General features: G+C 48.2%; 1 protein-coding gene and 1 long non-coding RNA gene across 2 annotated transcripts; one reads left to right on the top strand and one right to left on the bottom strand.

Moving 5' to 3' along the window:
• The first annotated feature begins 5960 nt into the window (after window positions 1-5960).
• LOC141567615 (uncharacterized) lies at window positions 5961-24255 on the top strand. The gene is made up of 2 exons (XR_012490418.1): window positions 5961-6400; window positions 21907-24255. It is a non-coding gene; the product is annotated as an uncharacterized LOC141567615 (long non-coding RNA).
• LOC109434538 (uncharacterized) lies at window positions 15345-22570 on the bottom strand. The gene is given in 6 exon segments (XM_074315539.1): window positions 15345-17232; window positions 17980-18075; window positions 18775-18873; window positions 18876-18900; window positions 20505-20589; window positions 22455-22570. Coding segments are annotated over 6 exon segments (1605 nt in total). The 5' UTR covers window positions 22535-22570; the 3' UTR covers window positions 15345-16012.
• Window positions 24256-25662: the final 1407 nt, after the last annotated feature.

The following is a 25662-nucleotide window of genomic DNA, read 5'->3' as shown; positions in this document are numbered from 1 at the left end:
CTTCTCTGTCTTCATCTCTAGGTCTTCTTATCTCTATCTTCCCACTTCTAGCTCTATCCACTTCTGTCTGTCCCTGTCTCTGAGACGTTATCAATATCTGAGTCTCCCCAATCTCTGGATCTCCCCTTGTCTGAGTCTTTCTCCGTCTCACTGGTCTCTGTCTGCCTCCGGTCTCTGTGTATCTGTCCATCTCTGGGATTCAGGGTTTCCCAGCCCTGTCTCTCCATATCTGGGTCCTCACGCTTCTGTCGCTCCCGCTTCTGTCGCTCCCTGTCTCTGTGTCTCTCTCCCTGTAATCTGTGTCTCTGGTTGTCAGGGCAGTTTTTTTCCTCTTGTTTACGCCATTGCCATGGCATCGAAAGTGACGCAGGCGCAGGGGAGGGTGAGGCGCGAGCGATAGCTCCGCCCCTAATTGGCTGTCGCCCAGCCCCGTCTGAGGAGAACGGCCTGCGGCATTCTGGGGGTCGTAGTCCGTGGTGCGCATGAGCGGTGCGGCCGGCCGGCAGCCTCGCGCGGAGCTCCAGGCCTCGGCCGCTGCGCGTGTGGTGGGTCTTGCTGGCGGCCGTGGGTCGCCGGGACCTGCTATTCTTGAGCGGGTCTGAGCGACCAGCCCCGAGTGCGCCGCGCAGCTGCGTTCCGGGGATGCCAGAGGGGATGACGACAGGGTCTGTGGAGTCCTCTAGTGAGGGTGGGCAGCAGGCTGTGGCACTCAGGTGGGAGTGGGGTGGGGGCCTGAGGCCCCCGAGTGTGAATCCAGGGAGCAGTGGGGTTGGTTGCCAGGTGGGACCCAGGGTGGTGGCTTGTCTGCCTCTCTCCAACTTGGGATGGGATCGGTTTGAGGTAGGTGTCTACCCCTGTTCTGGGACTCCTTTGGTGGGTGAGTGAACCCCATGGGAGAAGGACAAGAGTGGGTTTCCATGATGCAGCGGGTGGAGGGGCTGGCAAGGGGTAATGAGGACCACTGAGGATTCCTTTTTTTTTAGATCCTTTAAAAAAAACACTTTTAAATCTGTAGAAAAATTCTGAGGAAAGGTCATAAAACTTCTGTGTATCCTTTCATTCACCTGTCAGTACTTTGTATGTTTGTCACCTTTCTCCTCTTTCCGTCCTTCCCACTTCCTCCCCTTCTCCCTCGCCCTCGTTCTCTTCCTCTCTTTGCCTTGTCTCTGCCTCTGCTTCCCTCTCCTCCTTTCCCCTCCTTTCACCGCTTCCTCTCATCTCCCACTCTCCTCTCTTGTATACATACCAGTATCTTAGCTGACTCCTTGGAAGCCAAGCTGGACAGTCCCACCTTGACAGTGAGGAGAGGTTTTGGTCTGAGGGCACCCGGAGTGGGGCCATGACGAAGGTGTATCCTGGCTGGCACTGCCATAGTGAATAACGGGGGTGAGGTTATCTGTTGTGGGCTCTCGCATCCAGCACGACAAGAGCAGTAGGAAGCGAGAAGGTCGGCACAAGGTTAAGAAAGACAGTAAACAAGAGTAGAGTGCAAGCGGGGCCAAGGGACTCAAATCTCAAGGACTGAGCATGGCTTTTATTAGTAATCATACAGGGAAGTAAAGTTTGGTTTTTCCACGGTCCATGAGTCACATGCCTGACTGGCTGTTCTTCCCGAAAGCCCCCATCATGCTCCAACATGTACTGTGCCTTTGTAAGGGACTGTTAGCATAAGGGCTTCACGGTTAAGATAGGGTTAACAGCCCTGGCAGCCCTGGGCTCAAGAACTGTTACTTTAAAGTCAGAGTAAGATTAACAGCCTAACAGCCTTGAGCTTAAAACAACCTAATGGCCTAATTGTTAGTTCCAGGATGTGGGCATAGAGACCAGATGTTTTATCTCCTGATATGGAAGCTTTTGAAACGTATCTATTGTAAACTCCTTAAAGCATAGCACAATCTGCACTCCCTAAGACTTTAGAAATTACAAAATGTCTTAGTTATGTGAGAATTGAAGTCCATACTGTACTCCCTAAGACTTTATTGATTACTAAGCACCTTAGAACTGCTATAAAAACCCTTAGCTTTGTAGGCTAGGGGTCCTTGTTGAAACCTGCTGCGTCGGGCAGAGACGGGGACCCCAGCTAGCTGGAAATAAACCTCGCTGTGTGACTTGCATTGTCGTGTGTGTCTCTGTCTTTCTGAGGGGTGAAAGATTCCCGGACTTAACACCTTCACAGTGTACTGTGTACGCACAGTCTCAGGGGATGGAATCACTGTACTGAAACCATCAGATAAGAGAGCCTGACTGATATTATTCCATGGGTTCCCAGCTTTCTGGGACACTCCCCCACGGAAGCTTTACCGACATTATTCCATTGGGACTCAGCTTTCTGAGACACTTCCTTGTGATGTCATGGGGAAAGCGCGGGGAACAGACGGTTTGGCAACTGTAAGGCAACAGTGGGCTGCTTGGTCACCACAAGGGCCCAGAGACCCAAGGATCCTACTTCTCCATTTACCTTTCAAATACAGAGGGTGCCCAAAAAATGCATACACATTTTAAGAAAGGAAAAAACTATAAAATTGTAATAATATATACTGATAAAAGATGAATACAAGTCACATGTGTACTTTTTTTTTGGCACCGCCTACAGTATGTCACCAGCCTGACCCCAGATATGTGAACGTAAGGGTCTGTAATAGCCAATAAAATAGGCATAGTCAGCATGTCTTTCCTGACAAAACTAGTACCATTAAAAATAATTAATGCCCTATGAGCCAGGTGCTGCCCAGGGACCTGCCTGTGACTAACCCTTGCTCTCCTGGGGTTCACATTCCAGTGGGGCAGACAGGTAAAAAGCGGAGGTGAGAGCATGGAAGCCATGGAAAAAGGTCTCCGTGAGGGGCCGCCTCACAGACCAGAAGAAAACAGTGACTTCGGGGCAAGAGTGAGGGGCAGATGGGTCCTTTAGGGTCAGGAGAGGAGGTTCTTCTTCCTTATAGCATGTCTCTGAGGTACTTAAAGTTCTAGCCTCAGAGGGAGAGGGGAGCAGTTGACAGTTGAGCCTCTGCCAACTATTTTTTTAATTGAGGTATAATTTACATACCATAAAGTCCCCCTGTTTAACAGGTATAATTCAGTGATTTTTTTTGTATATTCACAGAGTTGTGCAACCATCACCACAGTCAATTTTAGAATGTCATCATCACTCCAGAAAGAAATCCAGTGCCCATTAGCAGTCACCCTCCTTCCCCCGACCCTGACTGTACAAGGAAGAGGCCCCCAACCCCCAGTCCCACATCAGCTCACTTGCAGAGTTATTTCCATCAAAGTGAGGTTGCTGAGAACACGTTTTCACAGCAGCTGTGGTCACACGCAGATTTTCTTGAATTTCTCAAACAGGTGTTTGGAAGAAAATGTTTCTGTGGTTCAGCCAAGAGGAGTGTTCCCACTTGGTTGGGTGTGGGATGTCTCCCTCCTAGTGGGGTCATTGGATCTTCCAGTTTTGCCACAAGAGGTGTAGACCCGTCAGGTTCTGGGACGAGCTGGGATCCATGTCTCTGTATGTTTACAGCTAGTGAGAATGTCAAGAGTCCAAGGCCAGTGGTAGAGGCCTCGCCAGCTGCCACCTGCTGGGTTCTGTCCGTTAGCTTCCTCAGTGTTTGTTGACCATTACATTAAAGAGATTTTACCTAAACATCCCAAATTTTGTCTTCTCTTGAATGATATGGCTGCCTACCAGGTTCAGCTGGGGTAGGGAAGAGGGCAGGCCAGGACCTGAACTCTTGCATTTACCGCAGTCTCCTCTGTGCCTATTGTGCCCCATTCTGGCCAACTTCTCAGACATCCCACCTGGCTCTGCAGGTGGGTCGGTCCAGGCCTACAGGCCTGTGCAATTTCCAGAAGTGGCTACGGGTTGTCCACTAATCTAGTTCAGATTTTTAGTTGTTTTAATGGGAAGAGGAGTCCTGATACCTAGCCCTTTCACATTAGTGGAAACTGAAGTCTCCATAATATATTTTTTAGTGATAAACCTCGCATTTCTGGGATAAACCCAAATCTGGTGTTATGTTACATGCATCGTGTATATAACATACATTGTTGGAATGAGTTTTCCAACGTCTGAAGATTTTTACTTGGTGAGATTGTCCTGTAATTTTTCTTTCTCCTATCCGTGACTTTTTTTTTAAAATCCTGGTAATACCAGGATTATCCACTTTTTATGGTAATTTTTGTCTACACAAGTACAAAACTCCACTGATATTTAACAAGCATATTGCTTAGAAATAATTTTGCATGGATTCTGAGTGTGGTGGGTATGGACTCAGAGGCCCCCGCTTGTTCTTTGGTGTGGGTGTCCCATAGCCTGCTTCTCACTGTGTGGGCATGTCCTCTGCAGGTCTGGACTCTGGCCAAAATTTCACAGCATCCTGTTGCCCCTGGTATCTCTTCCTTTGAGCCACTGTTACATGAACCCATTCTTCACGATGGCACCTTGCCCCTGGCTGGACACAATCACATTTCCCGGTGTAGATTTGGAAAGATGCTGCCTTTGGAGAAGGCATCTGCCACCCCCAGGAGCTCCCCAACTCCCCCGGAACTGCCCACACCAGGATTGGCAACTGGGGACCAGCAGGAGGAACCCAGGAGGAACCCAAGACCATCTGTGGGAGGGCCCCTGCTGACCTCAAGGTCTCCTGCATTTCTGGAACTTCACCCACCAGGCTCTGTCCCAGTTCCACAAGCTATGCTGCTAGTGGCTGCAGCCTGAGGCACGTTCCAAGGAGCAGGTGCTGGAGCAGTTCCTAAATGTCCTGCCTGATGATGTCTGGCCCTGGGTGCTGGCACACTATCCCGAGAGCTACAAGAAGATGGCCTTCCTGGTGGAGCACCTCACCAAGGCCCTGGAGGAGTGCAGGTGAGGAGAGCATGCATGTGTTAGAGGAAATGGGGAAGGGGTCAGCCTTGGAAGGAGTGAGACTGAAGAGTAAAACCCAGAGCCCAGCCAGTGTCTTAGCTAAGAGAGTTTAATTCTCCACATATTTGAGGCACAGGTATGAGCCTCCCTGATCTGGTGAGGATTCTTACCTCACTCAGCAAGGATCCAGCCCCCACCATTCTGCCCAATGGCATTACCCTCAGGGTTGCCTCATGGGGCAAGAAGGCTGCTTGGGCTACTGCTCTCATATCTGCTTTCCAGATATAGGAAATCAGGAGGAATCAGCCCCTTAAAAACAGTAAAAATTTGGGGCATATTTCTGCCCCCTGAGTATGGGCGTAAGGTGAGCACTGGGGCTGGGTAGACAGCGTCTCCACCATATTTAAGGGCAGGACCTGAGGGACTGGTAGTAATGTGGCCCTGGAGCCTTGGGCTCAGGGTCAGAAACCTGGGTCCACGTGGGCTCCTTACAGGTTTACCGTGTAATTGTTAGCATGAGTCTCAACCTCTTGGGCCCACTCTCCCCTCAGGGTAAACAGACACTGTTAAGTTCTCCTGTGGGGTCCTCATAGCTTTTAGCAAAAGGATGCTTAAAAGGGAGCATGCTGAGCCTTTACTGTCTGCTGTTATTAGTAGGCTGGTGAGGGCCAGCGAAGATCAGAATCCCAATGAGACCCAGGAACCCTCTGAAACCTGTGAGTGACCAGCCAGCCCTTGGGCGGGTGTAGTGAGCCAGGGTCAGTGGCTGGGAGAGGGCAGGAGGGAGATGCTGTGCAGGAATCATGGGAGCTAGAGGAAGGCCAGGTAGCCGAGGCTTGGAGATCCTGTTGTAATCTCGACTTCTGCCTTTAGGTGGCTCTGCTGAAAGTGACAAGTATTACTTTTAATTAAATTCCTCTTCAGAGATTATGCAAATCATAGTGTTTACCATGTTTCCTCGAAAATAAGACCTAACCGGACAATCAGCTCTAATGCGTCTTTTTGGAGCATGGCATTATAGTAAAATAAGACTGTGTCTTATATAATTTAATATAATATAATATGATATATACTATACTATGATATAATACTGGGTCTTATATTAATTTTTGCTCAAAAAGACGCATTAGATCTAATTGTCCATCTAGGTCTTATTTTTTGGGAAACACGGTGTCACAATCAGTAAAAAACATTGAGGTAGATTTAAAAAATACTGTCCCTGCTCTCTCATTCATGCCAAAAATAAAACCAAGTGACAGGCCTGGCACAGGGCCCTGTGTGTCTCTGCCATCTCACTGTGGGCCTGTGCAGAGAGTTTGTGGCCGGTTTCCCTGAGATGTACTGGTCCCTGAGCACATGCCGTTCCCACAACCACCCCTCAGTCACCCCATTTCCTCTGGGTGGTAACCAGACATTCAGTGCTGTCTCCTCCCTACCTTCATGGCATTACACGGGACCCGCCATTTGTCGTCCTGGAGTGAGAATTCACGCCTTTATGGTTCCTGCCCCTTCCTGTAAAGCTCTGCAGTAAAACGCCCTCAGGTGCGTGCCGGGTGTGGAAGGTGAGCTCCTCCGGATAATTGGACAAAGGTTTTTTCCACATGGCTTCCCAAAAGTTTTTGTAGCATATGTGGTGCCCGTGTACCAGGGTGCCCATTTCCTCATATCTGTGCCTTCACTGCGTGTTGTTGCTTTTTAAGATGTCTACCAATATAAGGGGTGAAAAGTATTACCTCTGTTGTGACCTCCGTTCGAATTTCCAGGGCCACCACTGAGCTTTTTTATTTCTTTTTGGCCGCTCTGCTCTGTCAGTTGAGGACAGATATGGGGTCAATTGAGGTTTGGGACCTGCTGTGACAAAAGAACTTGTCTGAGAACTCTATACTGTCCCCCTAGGATCTGTGTGGGAGAGGCGGTGGGGTCTCCCTGACTGGTTTAGGGGTGCCTCAGCTTTGCATTCCCTTCTCCCCAGCCTGTCCTTCTCCAGACCCCGTGCTTCTGGAACAGGGAAGCATTTGGGAGGAGACAGAAGAGGTCAAGCCCATAAAGTCTGAGCTGAAGGTGGGTGGGGCCTGCCTTGTCCTGGACTTCCACAATAGGGAGTCCTTGCCTTGCCTGGGCCCCTCCCCATTCCCATGCTCCCTGCACTTGACTGAAGTTGTGCTGCCCTTGGGGCCTTGCAGGAGCTCTTCCCTCTGCCCAGGAGACACAGACTTTCTGGGACTTGTGGCAGTGTCACCGAGGTGCCACCCACTTTATCTCTTTCATGGCTTCTGTCAGGCATGTCCATCTGTCTCTCCTGGGGGCAGCAAGCATGGCGTTCCTGGTCCTGCTGCCCCCTGGGTGCTGGCCTGGAGCCCCATGTGGTGATAGGGATGGAGGAGACTTTGGGGTCCTCTACAGCAGTGGCTGTCAACCAGGGGTCGTTTTGCCCCCACCCGCGGGACACTTGGTGATGTCTGAAGACAGCTTTGGTTGTCAGTACTGGGAATGGGTGCTACTGGCATCTAGAGGGAAGAGGCCAGGGAAGCTGCGAAGTATCCTGCAAGGCCCAGGACAGGCCCTGCCCACCACAAAGAATGTTCATAGTGGTGAGACGGAGAGACCCTGCTCTCATGTTAACCCAGGGGTCGGGTCCAGGGAAGCCTGGGGTCCCTTGATAGAACCCGTCAGGTGGTGGATAGGAGCCCCAGGACAGTGCCGCCCCTAGCGTGCTCGTTGTGGTCATGTGACCAAGGTCTGGATGGGAGGCCTCAGCTGGGGCTGCGCTGCTGTTTCAGAAGCTGAAGTTTCTGGAGGTGCCTCTGTACCTGGGGGTAGGGGGCCTCCTGGAACCGGTGGAGGAGGACCTGAATACCTACAGGAAACTGCTCCTGTGGGGTGAGACCTGCCTCCCTGTGGCCCACCCTCCATCCTCTTCCAAAACTGTTGGCCTGGGGGACTCTGACTCATGGGGCTTTGGTTGGGACACCACAGTGTTTTAACTGTCTTTGAAGTGACCTTAAACGAGTTTGCCAAGGTTCACGCCCTTCTTGGTCTATGCATTTCAGTCTGGGGCCTTTGATTTTTCAGTCTCTGCCTGTAAGACTTGAAGCTTCCCAATTTGGAAAGGCCTCTGGCCCCAAGACATTGACTTTCCCATCCTCCTTGGTGTAGAGACAATGCTTATCGACTTTCATGGGTCTTCCCTCTCTTGTGTGGACATCTGTGCCCCAGAAACTCTCCATAGGGAGGCCCCAATAGACTTCTGAGCTTTTTATAGTTTTAATTTCACATTCTTTTTTAACTTGGCTTTTCTCTGAATTGCCCCACTTTCTGCCTACCTGCTGGCCATTCTAACCTTGCCCTGACAGACCCTTTTCTTCACCTCTCCTGTGGTGTTCTTGGAACCCCCTACTCCCTAGGGCTCTGATGGGTGCTTGTTCCAGTGCAAAGGACCAAGGCTGCAGTCCTAGCCATCGCCAGTCCTTGGGACTTGAGGCCCTTCATTGGCTGCTTTCTATTCTGGTTTCAATGTCCCTTTCAGTTTTTCTGTGTGTTTTTTTTTACTATCCCCCCCCACCTCCCGCCCCTTGCAGGCTGGACACAGAGGAACTTCAGTTGGTTGAAAGAGAACCACCAAGAGGCAGCTTTTTGGGTGAGGCTGGGTCAGTGAGTGATGGTCAGGTCCCAGTTTGGAAGGTGTACCTTTCTTTCAGAGGCTGACAGGGGCTCTTTACAGCTCCACTGGCCTCAGCAAAGACCTCTTTGACCTCACTCAGTCATTCTCCACCAGCTGGCCCTGATCCCACCTGATCCCCAGTGATCCCCAGTGCCAGAGCAGGACACAGGAGTCCAGCTGTTTCAGTGATCTCTTGTTGTGTAACAAACCACCCCAAACAGTCACTTAACAGCAATATTAATTATTGTAATGCTGTGGATTGACTGGGTCAGCTGAGCAGGCATTCTGCTCCATTTGGTGGCTGCTGGGCTGTGCACACAGCCATGGTCACTGGAGGCTTGACTAGGTCTGGAATGTCCTGGGTGGCCTCACACAACTGGTAGTTGGCTCTGGTGCTTGATGGGGAGCTCAGCTGAGGCCATTGACCTGGTGCTCCTTCATGTTGCCTCCACGTGGCTGGCTTGGGCTTCCTCACACTATGGCAGCTGCGCTCTTAGAGGGAGCATTCCAGAAGGGTAAGCACAGTTGTGCAGGTGCTTATCAAACCCTTGCTTGTGTCATGCATGCTAATGTCCCACAGATCATGGTAGGTCATACGGCCAAGCCAGTGTGTGTGTGTGTGTATGTGTGTGTGTGTGTGTGTGTGTGTGTGTGTGTGTTGGGGGACTACCCAAGGTCATGAATCCCTGGAGACATGCTTCATCGGGGGCCACCAGTGTAATGCAGTAGCTCACCACACAAGGGCTCACTTGGCCCTTCCTGGTGATGGACCCAGGCTCCCCCCACCTCATGGCTTCATTGCCAGAGTCACCTCATGGTCCAAGATGGCTGTCCCAGCTCTCACATCCACAGCAACAGCTCCTCCCCACCCCTCACACTTGTGCTTACAGCCCATTGGCCAAAACTTACTCACATGACCACTGTGCTGCAAGGCAGGCTGGGAATGACAGTCTTTCTTCCAGGCAGCTGTGAATTCAGGGAATGTTGATGAAAAGAGACTGGGACAGGTGGTGATCTTCTGAGTCCAGTGTGGCCCAGGTCACTGCACTTAGCAGCTGTGTGACCTAGCTTGAGTCCATTGCCCCTAGGTTTATTGAGAGAATCAACTGACCTGACGGGGTGCATGTAAAGTACTTCTCGCCTCCTCAGTTGCATCTTCCCCCTTGCTTGGACTTCCCATCCTTGCCCTTTCCAGTGTCTCAGGTCCAGGCCTTTCATTAGCTCTGCTGACATGGCAGCTTCCTCCTCTGAGCCCGTGGCGTCAGGACTGCTGGCCTTGATTCAGGCAGCAGGAGGTGGCAGGAGAGCAAAGAGAGCGTGTGTGAGGAAGTCTTCATGTGTGAGACCCTGATGGAGAGGCTCTTGAAGGACATTGTTTGCCCCTTGACTGGCACTGCCGGGGAGGAAGAGGAAAGCAGTTGCAGAAGGCTCTGATTCTCAGGAGGAGGAACCAAGCCCTCTCACCATCGCCCACAGGCATTCCATCATCTGGGAGCCAGTCCAGGGCAGGGGCACACTGGGTATAGCATTCTTGTGCCTGAACACCAGCCACTCCACACCAAGGCCTTGGAAGGAAAAGGCCCTACCCGCAGGTGGTGGGCAGAGCCCTGAGTGTGTCTCCAGCACACACTGTGGGGTGAAGCAGGAGCCTGAAGCAGTTGATGAGCCTGAGGCTTCCTGAGGGGAGCCCCACGTGTGCAGTCAGTGCGGGGAGTCCTTTGTGTGGATCTCATGTTTCATCCATCATCTCGGGAACCACAGTGGCAGGAAGTGCCACGTGTGCCAGGGCTGCTGGAAAACCCACTTCAACCTGGCCATGGCTGAGCACCAGAAGACCCATGAGAAGGAGCAAGGCTATGTGTCAGGGAGGACCCTGAGCCCCCACCCTAACACATATAGAGCCTATGCCTGGGGGCGGGGGGCGGTGGGCTGCAGACAGTGATTTTTCCCTGTGCAGCCTCAAGCACAGGGATGGACCACTTTGCTCAGTGCCCCTGGAGAAGGACAACTGTGCTTGCCTGGGGTCCCTGAGTAATGTATCAGGCTCCTTCAAAATCTTGCATGGCTTCCTGTGGTGTCTGTGAGGATGGAGGTCAGCTTGTTTCCTAAATGAGCTAATGTGGCTAGAACACTTAGCACCCAGGAAGGGACCGCAGAAAGCCCTCACCTGTAAGCATATCTGCCCAGAGGTTCACGTGCAAGTGCAAGCCATAGGTGTGAAAAAGACTCCATTTTCTTCTGTAGCCATCTATGGGGACAGACCCAGGAGTGCAGTTTCCAGGCTCTTGGCCTCACATGGAAAGGTGCTGTCTCAGGTAGTAAATGGCCACCAACTGTGATTAGATGGCCATCAGCTATGGCTAGTTAGCTGTCAGCTGTAACCAGTGAGCCATTGGCCACTAATATAACTGCTGTGGCTACGCTAGCAGCAAAATGGGGGCTAGAAAGAAGATGGTGGCTGGCAAGCGCGGACTGCAGTTAGCATGGTGGAGTGTGGGTTGCGGATTGCAAAGAAGTGGATGGCAGGTTGTGGATAGTGTGGCTCCTGCTTATGTGTCTCCAACCCAGCCACCAGTGAGAATATAGTGGTATGACTCCCCTACCTATGGCTCCATGGATGTTCCTTTTTGGCCTCACCATGTCCTGCATTCGTATGTGGGGAGCGGGACCAGAGCCCCACATGACACCCTGCATGACACCATCTTAGCATCTGCCACACGTTGGAACGTTTGTCATTGTGCAAAGTGTAGGGTTGACTTAAAAGTGTGTGATTTGCCAGCTCTTTCTTGAAGTCAACCTCGTCTGTTTTTCCTGTTGGAGCTCCCCAGGGCTGCTGTACAAGCAAAAACCTTGCCAGCTATTTTGGTCTTTTTATAAATAAGCAATATGAAATTCACATCGGAATCCTCAATAGCAAACTGTTTTCTAGTTTCACTCACGTTTTTATGTGTATGGAGTGGCTTACAAAGCTCACAAGAATGCATGGAGCCTAGTAATACAGTGGTTTCAAATCATGCATCTCAGCCCATCAGCAAGTTGTGAAATCAAATAAGTGGCATTACAAAGCAATGAAATAGAACAAAATGGGTCAAAATTCATCATGTAGTAAAGGCAAATATTGTTTTGTGAAACTTTTCAGCTGTATATCTAAATATGTTAAACATGAGAACTGGTTGCAATGTAAAATGTATGTTTTACTTGAGGGGTGGGTCGTGATCGAAACAGGCTGAAAATACTAATAAAGACTGATGAGGAGATGTGTCTGCCTGGGCGAGGGGAACTTGACTCCTTGGCTACATCAGGTGATCTTTTGATTTTTGTATTTAATCTCATTAGAGCATCATTCCCATGGCCTGAGCATAAACTTAACTGCTTCCTGTAGCTACAGAAACTGGTGCATCTTTGTGTCATTGTGTTTGAGCACCAGTCTATTGTAATGACACCAAAAAGACAGAGGCTTAACATAGTACAGGATTTATGTTTTCCCTCACAGCACAGTCTTGTGGTTGCTGCTGTTACTTACGTGTTGGTGGGAGGGCAGCTATGCTTCCTGTGATCCAGGGACCCGGACTTCATCACTGTTGTAGCTATGCTGTCCTCGGGACCCTTGGAGCATGTGGGCCACACTCACCCAGCTAGAAGATGACACATATCACTTCGACTCATATTCTCAGAGAGACATGATCTCATGGCCCCAGGCACTGGAACTGTCTGCCCAAGTGCCTGTCTCTGCCATCATTGCTGATCTCAATTCTCAGCCTGTCCACCCCCTAACCTTAAGCTGGGTGTGGCTCTGGTAATTACAAAACAAAACAAAAACTAAACTTGGCCTTTCAACTCTTGTTCCCAGCCAAACACATTAATTCAGTTCTGCTGTTGCCATAGGGAGATCACTCCTGAGGTGCATCCTATTCTGCTCTCAGGCCCTGATGAGTCATTCCTTCCCATACAGCCCAGCTCCCAAATGATAGCTTATTTAGTGTGCAGCTACATGCCTGTGCTTTTGTGTAGTTTGAATTTGTATTTGGAAATAATTTAAAACTTACAGAAAAGGCAAAAAAATAACAATAATACAAGGATCACTCCTATACCTTCATTCAGAACTGCCTGTTACATTTTACCCCCCTTTCCTGTATTTTGTGTGTACTGCTGCCCCTCTCCCCGCCCCCACAAACACATATCTGGGGGTGCACAAAGTCCACATTCCTCCTGTTAGTGGTGATTCCTTTTCTCATGCAAAATGTGTCCAATTTCTCCACCATGTGTTTCCCTTTTTGACTAATAACCTGTAGGGAGACCTTTAGGATAATGCAAGTATCCTGCTGCTTACCAAAATTCCTCCCTAGATTCAGCCTCCATTGATGATTCTTGCCTGAATCACTCTTTACCATCATGGTTGCAAAGTGCCAATTATCCAGTGCCCTGTGCACTCTACTGCAAGCCAGCACCTTCTCATCCCCATTTCTTTATTATCAGATGGACTGATGGATTGTTTTCTCAATGGTTTATAACTTACTGCTGTTCTTAGTTATTTTGGTGCTCAAGTTGTGCCAGATGTGGCCGATGAAAGTCCTTCAGGAAGTTTCCTGCATCCCTATGGCATAGCTCCATCATTTCTTGAGCACATCCTTTCTTTTTAGTATCATAAGATGTTCCAAACTCATCTTGTATTTTCTTCAACCCTGAAACCAGCCATTTCTGTAGAACTAAAGAACTGGTTCAATTTAGTTGGGATGGTATTAGAGACCAAATCTGAGTGCCAGGAGTGTTCTTTGCTACTAAGGTGTCTTCTGTTAAGCTAGGAAATATAGGCATACATACAAATACAGGTACACAGAAAAAGGTATATGTATGTACATATACATACAATCAGTGTGTAACTTCATATTTTCATGTCCTTCCTACAACAGTGACAACTCTGGCATCCCGCAAAAATCAGCAGATTAATTTGTTAAATCCTAAAATAGTTTCAGAATTGCTTTTCTGTAACCACTACAAAAAACAAACTAACTGAAAAGATTTCAGGGTTTGTTGACTGTTACCTAACCAATATCACCCTGCCCAAGACATGGTAAAGTCACAAGTGGGTGATTTGTTGAACAAATTTATAGCCAGAGGTTCCCACTCAAATCTCAGGGGAAGCTGGGTTGACTCAGGCATTAGTGGTAGGGGGTCTGTAATGAGGGTCTCAACCCCCATGCAAAGATGAAGGGACATGGAACACTGAAATAGCAAATGTGGGGCACAAGGTGGCCCAGGTCTCACCAATAGAGTTGGGAGGGCTGGAAAGTGTACAGACCATGGGGCACTCTGCCAGGATATCTTACAGAAGGATGTAAAATATCTGGAGTGCAAGGAGCCCCAGGGGAGATTGACACTAAGAATGGTGGAGTTCATGGGATAGGGCAACGTAAATCACATATGTGGAAGATGGGAGTACATGTCAATGGGAAAATATCCATGAGTACCCTCAGAAACAGACTGAATCCATATGTTGAAGCCCTAACTCCCAGTGTGACTGGTGTAGATAGGACCGTTCTAGAGGTAATTAAGGTTAAATGAGGGCATAAGGGTGGGGGCCCTAACCCCACAGGGAGTCTGAGATGGTGCCCTTCACCTTCAGTCCACCAAGAGTGGAAGATCTGAAATCAAGAAGCAGACAAATGATTGCTGTGTGTACTAGTCTCTGGAAAGGGTTTCCTGAGGAAAGGTCCACGGGTCAGGGGTGAGAGGATACGTGAGTATCAAGCAGTTGACAGGTGGAAGGAGTGGTCCCTTAAACCAGCAGAAAGGGCCTGAGAAGGGTGACACATTGTGTCCTTGTACCATAGAGAAGAGTCATCTTTTTCACCTCCACCCCAAAGATTTGGACTCCTTCATTGGAGTGCAGTGTCCAGGAGTCTGCATTTATAACCAATATCCTGGTGATTATGACAAAAAGCATGGATCCTACTGTGAGACACAGAGATCTGGGGCAGACGAGAACCAAATGTAGGCAGAAGCCCCATCTTGCAGGACCTCATCTGCCAGTCAGGGTTTTTAGATGAAGGAAAAACTGGAGGGTATGAGGCAAGAGTGAGCCAATTATATTTGTATTAATAAAGATTCTCTCAAGGCGGCTGGATGGCTCAGTTGGTTAGAGCGCAAGCTCACAACAAGGTTGCCGGTTCAATTCCCGCATGGGATGGTGGGCTGCGCTCCCTGCAACTAAAGATTGAAAACAGCAACTGAACTTGAAGCTGAGCTGCGCCCTCCAAAACTAGATTGAAGGACAACAACTTGGAGCTCATGGGCCCTGGAGAAACAACACTGTTCCCCAAAATAACCCAATAAAATTAAAAAAAACACACACAAAAAAACAGTTCTTTCCCAGAGTGTATTAATTACTATTACTGTGTGGCAATAGTCAAGGGTGGCAAGTCACCATTTAAGGATAGTAGTTGTCAGGGAGACTGCTTTTAGTGGATTCAGGGTTCAATTAAATACTATGGACCTTCAAGTTAAATTACATAAAAACAAAAGCTTTTTAAACACTAGTATAAAAAATCAATGAAAAAATGGTTCAAGAGAAAATCAATTTGTACATTTTTCAAAGGGATAAACCTTGCAAAACAAGGTTCTGACGTGTAAATGCTACTGCTCATGAGATAGTGGCTTAACCTGAAAAATCTTCCCTCTTTTTGTGAAATGGCATCATCTGCGTTTCTAATGCCTGTGAGTCCTATAAATAAATTTATAGCAAGAACAGAGCAGCAAAAGCCATCTGAGAATCTGCAAGGCTCCATGGAAGTTACATTTCAAGTCTTCCTATACAGATCTTTTCAACCCTGTTGCATATAAGGATTTATTGCAAAATAATGCAGACAACGAATTAAACAATCTGTTTAGAGTACACTGACATTTTGTCATACGGAGTTCAAATCTGTGAGACTGGTTGCCTTCTACCTTGACCAACAATTTACACACTGATCAGAGAACTTCATACTGAGACAGTTGAGTATGCATGGTGCTTCCATACAGATGCCACTCTCAGGTCTGAAATACTCTGCCATAGTGTTTTTAGGGACTATCAGAGTCAATCTGTGCCATTCATAAGCACCCCTCCTACCCCCCAAATGAAGTGTGCAATACTGATAAATCTAGATTTCATTTGGTTCTTATATACGAAAGGCATTTGTTGGGTCCCTCACCACTTTGAAAATGTCTGGTTTGGAATTTGGTGAATCCTTGGACAGAAGCCACAGCAAAACCCACTATATTTTCCATTTCTTTTTTGGGTTCTATAGTGTTAGTGAGCACTCAAGTTTAAAGGTCCTCAACATGGCTCATCTCCACATTTACCTACTGTTTGGATGATCTGAGCAGTGTACTGTGTGTGAAAGGTTGTGTATAAATATGTCTGTGTTCTTGCTTTTGAGTATGATTGGGTCAAGTATAGTAAGAGATGAACTATGGCTTAAGGCTATGTACGTCCCAGCTTGCGTGGAGTGCATCTACACAGTATGAGTTCTCTGGTGCTTGGTCAGGGAGGAGCTGTGTGTGAAGGCCTTCCCACAGTCACTGCACTTGTATGGCTTCTCTCCTGTGTGGATCCTCTGGTGCTGAGTCAGGTGAGTGCTCTGCTTGAAGGATTTTCCACAATCCCAACATTCATAGGGTTTTTCTCCAGTGTGTGTCCTCTCATGCTGGCTTAGTGATGAGCTGTGACTGAAGGATTTCCCACACTCATTGCACCCGTAGGGCTTTTCTTTGGTGTGGATTCTCTGGTGTTCTATGAGTAGGGAGCTCTGGCTGAAAGCTCGGCCACACTCATTACACTCATAGGGCTTCTCTCCTGTGTGGATCCTCTGATGTTGAATAAGTGAAGCGAGCTGTCTGAAAGCCCTGCCACATTCGTTACACTCATAGGGCTTCTCCCCAGTGTGGATTCGCTGGTGATTGTTTAGGGATGAACTGTGGCTGAAGGCCCTACCACAATCGCTGCATTCGTAGGGTTTTTCCCCTGTGTGGATCCTCTGATGTTGAATGAGGTGTGTGCTGTGCCGGAAGGCCTTTCCACACTGACTGCATTCATAGGGTTTCTCTCCTGTGTGTGTCCGCTTGTGGTGGCTGAGTGATGAGTTGTGTCTGAAGGTCCTCTCGCACTGTATGCACTTATAGGGTTTCTCCCCAGTGTGGATTCTCTGATGTTTGGTAAGTGCTGAGCTGTTTTGGAAGCCTTTTCCGCATTCGTGACATTCATAAGGTTTCTCTCCTTTGTGAGACTGCTGGTGTTCGATAAGTGTGGAGCTGTGACTGAAGGTCTTCCCACATTCCTGACATATGTAGCATTTCTCTTTTGCATAGGTTTTCTGTTGCACATTTAATTTTGAGTCTGTATTCTCCCTCTTTCCATGTGTTCCCCACATGTGGGAGCCTCGTATTTCAGGAATCACGGGTTCAGTTAGGAGATGCGGGCTCAGACATGTGTTTTCCCCAAACCCATTCCCCGGTTGTAGCTCCTGAACAGATGTCCTCACAGGTGTGAAGGCCACCTGCAGCACACAGCCATCAAGGTTCTCATGACTCTGTTTCCAGGGGCCCTCAGCATCTTCACCCTTAGAACACCACCGACCATCCCATAGGAAGTTTCCTACCAGGACACAATTGAATAGTTCTTCACAGATGTCTTGCTTTGAAGCTGACAGTCTGGGTTTGGACCTAGTTTCCAAGTCTGAAAGAAACAAAAAATGGTAATGCACGTTAATCCCCATTCCAGTGAAAATGTTTGTGGTAGGTAAAAGAATAAAAGTGACAGTTTCCAAAGGTTCAAAGCATGATTGGCCTTGACCATGTAACAATATGGTTTCTGCAAACCTGGAGAGTGTCAAGAGAGGGAGGGAAGTGCTGAGAAGAGGGGAAGGGAGTTGGTATAAGGGTACGGATAGAGTCGACAGGGGGGACATGGAGAATGTGAGTGGGAGAAGATGCTGAGGGGAGAGTGGGTCTTCAGCAAAATGTGAACATATGCCCAGGCTTGGAAGGAGCAGAGTAATGGCCAGGTCCTAGGTAATGCGTCCTCCACTATGTCAGGTGGTGATGGAGAAGCTGCCATGTGGGAAGGAGCACTCAGCCCTCCCATTCCTCAGACTCAGCCTTTTCCTGGTGACCTTCACCATCAGGTGAGGAATCGTACCACCTCACCACAGATGTAAAGAAACCCATCACCTGGTAACTTATGAAGTGTCCGTCACCTGGAAGATGAATAAAAGACTGTGGTAGTTTAGAGTACTTTGATCTTGTTTATTCTGTACCCCTAACTGGGAGACCTCCGTGGTAGGATTCACTCACAGCAGAACAATGCTTGGAGAATGCTAATAGACCAAGTAGTCAGTTTATTCCAAAGAATTTGAGATCAGGCATAGAGAGAGAGTCCTGGGGGGTGAGTGGGTTCCTCCCAGCTCTGTATATCTCATCTCACCTGGGCACACACCTCGGGCAACTCCCTCGTCCACCATCCATGGCTCTGCCTCCAGCTTCAGCAGGGAGATGACGGCTGGCTTCGGGAGCCAGTGTCCTGCTTGGGCGAGACTCAGGGAGTGAGCATTTGTGTGCAGCACCCTTCCCAACCCTCTGCCCACTCCACCTTCCGTCTCTCAGGTCCAAAGTGGCTTGGGACCCGGAGAGGTCACAGTCATAACAGCCTCCAATATTCCTCCCTCACTCTTAGTTGCTGACCTCATCCCTGGTTCTGGGGTGGACATGTGACCCAGGCCTGGCCAGTCAGAGCTCTGCTTCTTCCCCTGCTCACTGGCAACAATGAGCCGTGTGAAGGGGACCGGGTGGCCAAAAGGAGACAACCCCGGCACCTTTCATTGGCGCCCAGGACACAGACCCTGTCTTTTCTGCTGGTCTCAGACCCTGGCAGCTGTCTTGTCACCTTCAGAGGGGCCCATCTGGACTGATGGCAGAAAGAGGTGCAGAGTGAGGACAGAGGGGCCTCCTGACCTCTCCACAGGTAGATCAGGTCCAGCCTGGGGTTTTGCAGTCACGGGACCCCGTATGTCTCTCTACCACACGGTATCCTGCTGCTGGCATTTTCAGGTGGGACCTGCTACGTGTAGGCCAAACATCCTAATTGACAACCCACAACCAAAACAGCCTGGTCCCTAAAGCCAAAGACACACCCAAAGTATTTGCTTTTAAAGCCTAGACCTACCCCCACTTTAACTCAAAAGAATTAGAATCCATGGTGGGGCCACAGGTGATGCCTTACCTACAGACACAAGGAGCCCAAAGGTCTCCAGCATCACATTGCGGTACAGGGTCCTCTGGGCGGGCTCCAACTGCCCCCACTCCTCCTGGGTGAAGTCTCGACCACGTCCTCAAAGGTCACTTGCTCCTGAAATATCACATATGAGTGTCCTCAGTCAGCCCAACCCTGGCACTGTCATGGTGGGAGCAGCTGGTGAACAAGGACAAGGCCAACCTGGGTAGGAGGGGGTTCTCTCAAGTCTGGGATTTTGGTTGGGTTTTTCTGTGGAGCTGGGGTCCTGCTGGAAGGGGGTTCTTAGGACATAAGAGGACACACCCATCTTCAAGCAACTTACCTGCAGAAAAGTCTCAAAATAAGAAATGCTGCTGAGGACTCAACGAGACAGGGGAGAACAATCCTGGGCGTTTGGGGTTCACTAGGATTCATACCTTCGTGGAGGGACCCTTGGAGTGGCAGCTGTGTATGGGCAGTAGGGGAAGGGGGCATCTGGAAAACTGTCAGGTTAGATTCCTGCCTTACCCTTGTGGCCAAAGTAACACCTGATGCGTCAAGATACCGTGTTTTCGAAAATAAGACCTAGCCGGACAATCAGTTCTAATGCATCTTTTGGAGCAAAGATTAATAATAAGAACCGGTCTTATTTTACTACAAAATAAGACCGAGTCTTATATAATACCAGGTATAATATAATATTATATGATGTAATATAATATAATACAATACAATACCAGCTCTTATATTAATTTTTCTCCAAAAGATGCATTAGAGCTGATGGTCCCGCTAGGTCTTATTTTGGGGGAAACAGGGTATGGGCCCAATGAATGAAACAAAGCCTTTGAAACACAGATTTTAAAAAAGAATCTTGGGGCAGAGATGATCTTTCTAATCATGACACCAAACTCAGATGCTCCCCTCCACTGTATTATTTATCTTTTGATGCAAAGTAAATTCCCCAAAGTTTCTGTCTTAAAACAGCATCCATTTATTATCTCGTAGTTCTGTAGGTCAGCATCTATCACAGTGTGGCTGGGTTCTCTGCTCAGGACTCATGGGACTAACGTCAAGGTGTCAGTCAGATACTGTGTTTTATCCAGAAGCACAGGGGGAAAAATCTGCTTCCAGACCGTCCCACTTAGGGCCTATGCTCATGCTGTTGCCTCTGCCTGGAACATTTTTTCTGTGGGCCTGACATCACCCCCGTGCCCCCACCCCACGCACATCTCTGCCTGTGGGCCATGTCCTCAGGAAGGTCCCCAGTCTGTTCTAGTCAACGCCTGGTTCCCAAGCCTATCTTTTTCTGAGCTTTCTTCGCACATTTACATTCCTCATTGGAGCCTCATAGGGAGGGAGACTTCTGCTTGCCTCACCTGTTCCTGCACCTGCAAACCTGCAACGGTGCCACGACCATGACCTGGTCGTTGCTAGGTGCTCAGTACACACCTGGCAAGTAATGACGAGAGTGAGCTGGGAGTAAAGACTTAGAATCCTGAGTTGAGGATGTGCCAGACTCATCAGTGAGAGGGCTGATCAATGTCGGCTAGGGCAGCATGGGGCAGGTGGGGAGGCCAGGAGGCCCTCAGAATGTGAACTGGAGGAGGGCGTGGAGTTGGCTAAAGCACATTCCTGACAGGGGATAGAGCGACAGAAAGGATCTGAGGCCAGAATGAGCCTGGTAGGGACCCAAGGCCAGGGCCCGGGAGACCCGAGTGTGAGGGTGGAGATATACTCACCGGGGCCCCGGCATCCAGGAACCCAGCGGTCATTCCCTCCTCCTCTGGACTCTTGCATGAACAGTCAGATCCTCTGCACATAGTTCTGGGGAAAAGGGGATGTAAGAGACTGAGCAGGTGTCTGTCATAAGCGTCAGAACTCCTACCTGCAGGTAGGAAAGCTGCGGCTGTCAGAGCCTGGAGCCCAACACTCAGGCCAAACCTAACAGCACTTAACTTCAGCGTGGCATTTCCTGAGCCTCTACAGGGTACTCAGTGCCATTCCAGCCACTGTTGAAAAATGACATCAGTTTTTCCTACCGCATTCCAAAGATAGGAAAACAGAGGGCCAGGATAGGCAAGGTGCAACGTTTTCTAGGGTGATGATGACCTCTGTTACTCTGGGGCTCCTGGGAGCTGCTTGGTGTGCCTCAGTTGCTCTCTCCCATGAAATGAGGGTTGTGACCCAACATGGAAATTACCAGAATTAAAGTGTGAAATGGACTAAAAACAGCAGAGCAGCAGGATACACGATGGCGACTACTGCTAGGATGGAAGCCACTAGTTTCAGTGAGCACCTATTTAGTGTGTGGGGACAGAGTCCAGAGAGCAGTTTCCAGGCTCTCAGCCTCGCGTGGGGAGGTTGCTGGTTCAGGTGGTGGTTGGCCATTGGCTGTAGCTGGTTGGCCAACTGGCTGCTGATGTAACTGCCATGACTGCGCTAGTTGGTTGGCAGGCAGAAAAGGTGGACGGCAGATCGCGAATCGTGTGGATCCTCCTTCGTGTGTTTCGCCTGGCTGCCAGCGAGAATACAGTGGTATGACTCCACTATTTATGGCTTTGTGGGTGTTCCTTTTTGGCCTCACCATATCCTGCGTTCTTATGTGGGGAGCAGGAGCTGAGACCCAGCATGACATAGCGTCTAAGACATAACAGACTACCTATTCCTGGTAGTCTACAAGCTTGACCCTGGCTGATTGCCCAAAACGAAGCCCAGGCCCAAGGCAGGATGCGTTTCCCTCATCTTTGTACCTTCTCTGTTGATGCTGACTATGCGCCTCCTAGTGTGCCCCATCGCGTTTTGTGCTGCTGTCTTCACTGCAGTTTCCAGGATGGGAGTTATGTTGTTCAGTGATGTACTTATGGAATTTTTATCATCTTCCCAACCCTCCCCATCTCCTCCTTGGGCTCCAGTGGGTGGAGATCATGTTGGGGTCTATGCAAAGGCTCTTAGGGATAGGATGGGACCTGACACCCAGAACATCTAAATAACGTGTTTGGTGAATTAGTAAAGGGGCCTGGATGGTGCCTGGCATGTAGCCAGTGCTCAATAAAAGCTTAATATATAACGTGTCTTTTCTGGGTCCCAAGCCACTGATATCAATATCTTGTGCTTTTGGTCTCCTTCACCTTCACCCTTTAGGGACAGAAGGCCCCGCAGGAAAGTGAGGCTCCAGATGATTCCGTGGTTGGACCTGTCGTCACCACTACGTCACTTCCGGATGTCCGGAATTCTCACTGAAGCAGGGGAGGGATGCAGGCTAGTCTGGCTCCAGTCTTCCAAGAGTTTGGGCCGGCCGGTTCTCCGACTGTGTCTCCGAGTCGGGAGATTCCGACCCCTTCCGCCAAAGCCAGGACTCCTCTGCATCCCCAACCCCTCTCGGACCCTGGAACCGCCCAAACAAGGCCCCGCCCCGAAGAAACCCGCCCAGGGCCGAAAGCAGCAAAAGGGACTTGATACAGACGCACGCAGCTGGTTACACACGACCCACGGACACAAGGAACACTCTGGATCCACGCCCCACTCGGCATCTACCGATTTCACCTACCCGCTAATGACCGAAAATGCTGCAACCGCCACCAGCCCGGACTGCGCCTGCGCAGGTGGCGGCCGAAGTACATCTCCCAGAGGGCGTGTTCTTTTTCCGGTTACTTCAAGGATCGCCCCGCCCCCGACCATGACTCTCGAACCTGAGCAGAAAGAGTCGGAATCCCAGCGCGACTTCGCAGACTCCGGCCAGACTCAGTCTCCACACCCTGACCCACTCCATTCTCCGGTAGACTGCAGCACAAAGTCGGTGACCATCTTCAGCCCGGGACCGCCGAACTACATCTCCCAAAGGGCGGCGCGCGCTTCCGGTCTTTTCCGTCTTACCCCGCCTCCGCCTGGAGGCACACGTCGCTGGGCTGGAATCGGAGGTCGGCCTTGCAGGCCAGCCACAGTTTCACTTTCCCGCGGGAAACCTCCCTCCCTGCAGTCTGTCGTCCATCCTCAGGAAGAAGGCCTTTTCTGCTAATTGAGTATGATTTCACCTGCGATGGTCGTCGGCGAACTACAACTCCCAGAAGGCCACACGCTGGTTTCTTACGAATCGGTCCCTCCATGTTGGTTTATTTGCAAAAGGAGTTCGATTCCAGTCTCCTGTATATTTGTGCCCCCACATAAACATTCGCTGCCCGCCCTAGCATAACAGGTATTTGGGATGTCTTCCTCGCCTGTTTGAGAAACAGACATAAAACAGTAAAGGGGGAAATAAGATGGAGATTTCAGTAAAAGGATGGGTTTGGGTAAGCCACGACACACTCTGTTTCCCAACCAATATACATAAATGCCCGGACAATGACATAACATTTCTGTGTGGAATATGAAAAACATTATGACATTTATTTTTTAAATGATTTTTATTAAAATATATAGCTAACATACATCATACCAGTTATAGGTGTACACCATAGTTGTTCAACATTTCAATACCTAAAGGAAGTGATCACCATATGTCCAGCAATGATCTGACACTATACTATGCTATCAGAATATTATTGACTATATTCCTCATGGTGTACACTACATTCTCATGACTTACTTGTTTTATACCTGAAATTTCAACCTCTTATTCCCTTCACCTGTCCCCCTCCTTTTTAATTTTTCAATTACAGTTAACATTCAATATTATTTTGTATTAAATTCAAGTGTACACCATAATGGTTAGACATTTGTATAATTTAAAAAGTAATCCCCCTGACTAGTCTAATACTTACCTGTTACTATACACAGCTATTACCATATTATTGACTATATTCCCTATACTTTCTTTTACATGCGTATGACTATTTTGTAACTACCAATTTGTACTTCTTGATTCCTTCACCTTTTTCACCGTGTCCCCAAACTCCCCTCCCATCTATCATTGTGATAGATCTAGTACCCATCTGACACCATATGTAGTTATTACAATATTATTGACTATATAGCTTGTGCTATACCCTACATCCCCATGACTACTTTGTAATAACCAATTGTACTTTTTAATCTCTTCCTGTTTTTCATCCACCCCCTCAACCCCCCTCCCACCTGGCAACCATCAATGTATTCTTCGTATTTGTGAGTGTGTTTCTGTTTTGTTTGTATGTTTATTTTGTACTTTAGATTCCACATATTAGTGAAATCACATTGTATCTGTCTTTATCTGGCTAACATACTCCACTCAGCACAATACCCTCCAGGTCCATCCACGCCATTGCAGATGGCAAGAAACCATTCCTTTCCATGGACAAGCAATATGCCATTGTATTCTACTTCCTTTCTATCCATTACTCCATTGATGCCCTCCACATCTTGGCCATTGTAAATAATGCTGCAATGAACATATGGATGTACACATACTCTCAAAGTGGCGTTTTGGAATTCTTTGGATAAATACCCAGAAGTTGGATTATTGGGTCCTTTGTCTCTTGTTATAGCTTTTGTATTAAAGTCTGTCTTTTTTTTCAATTTCCATTTTCTTGAAGTAACTTTTTTCATCTGTTTATTTACAATCTCTGTGTGTCTTTCAATTTGAAGTGAGTTTCTAGTAGGCAGCATATGTGTTTTGTTTTCTTATCCATTCAGCCACCCCATGTTTTTGATCAAAGCATTTAATCCACTTACATTGAAAGTAATTATTGATTGATATGTAGCTATTGCCTTTTTATTATTCATATATTTTATTTTTGTTTTAATTTATTTATTTTTGTCTCAAAGAAGACCCTCTAAGAGTCCTCATAATGATGGTTTGTTGGTGATGAACTCCTTTAGCTTTTTCTTGTCTGGGAAATTCTTTATCTGTCCCTTGATTTTAAATGATAGCCTTGCTTGGTAGAGTAGTCTTGGTTGTAGGTCCTTGGGTTTCATCACTTTGAATATTTCCTGCCAATCCCTTTTGGCCTGCAAAATTTCTGTTGAGAAATCAGATGATAGTCTTATGAGAGCTTCCTTATAAGTTACTAGTTGTTTTTCTCTTGCTACTTTTAGGATTCTCTCTTTGTCTTTAACCTTTGCCATTTTAATTATAATGTGTCTTGGTGGGGGCCTCTTTGGTTTCATCTTGTTTGGGACTCTCTGGGCTTGTATGTCTGTTTCCTTTGTCAGGTTAAGAATGTTTTCCATCATTATTTCTTCAAATAGGTTCTCAATCCCCTGCTCCCTCTCTTCTCCTGGTACCCCTATAATGCGAATGTTGATGATAAGCTTGATGTTGTGCCAGAGGTCTCGTAAATTATCCTCATTTTTTTGGATCCTTTTTTCTTTATGTTCTTCCAATTGGGTGTATTCTGCTACCTTGTCATCCAAATCACTGATTTGATCCTGTGCTTCATGTAGTCTGTTGGTGATTACTTCTAGTACATTCTTCATTTCAGTTATTGAAATATTCACTCTGACTGGTTCACTTTTATGGTTTCTATGTCCTTTTTTATGCTTGCTATCTCTTTGTTGAAATTCTTACTACATTTCTTGAGCATCCTTATAACCATTGTGTTGAACTCTGTATCTGGTAGGTTGCTTACCTCCATTTCTTTTAGATCTGTTTCTGGATTTTTCTCCTGTTCTTTCATTTGGGATGTATTTCTTTGTTTCCTCATTTTGGCTATCTCTCTATGTTTGTTTTTATGTATTAGGTAGACCTGTTATATCTCCCAGTCTTGCTGGGTGACCTCATGTAGTAGGTGTCCTGTGGGGCTCAGTGGCAGTCTCCTTGGTCACCTGCTCTGGGTGCTCCAGGAGTGTCCCTTGTGTGGGTTGTGTGTGCCATCCTATTATAGTTGAGTCTTGATTGCTGTTGGCTAGTCAGTGGGTGGTACTGACTGTCAGGTTGAATGACTGTGATGTCTGCAGCTTATGGGCTGCTGTGCGGGGGGGGGG

The sequence above is a fragment of the Rhinolophus sinicus genome, linkage group LG11, assembly GCF_036562045.2.
Source record: "Rhinolophus sinicus isolate RSC01 linkage group LG11, ASM3656204v1, whole genome shotgun sequence".
Classification (NCBI taxonomy): Eukaryota; Metazoa; Chordata; class Mammalia; order Chiroptera; family Rhinolophidae; genus Rhinolophus; species Rhinolophus sinicus.
This window is presented reverse-complemented; position numbering and strand designations above follow the sequence as displayed.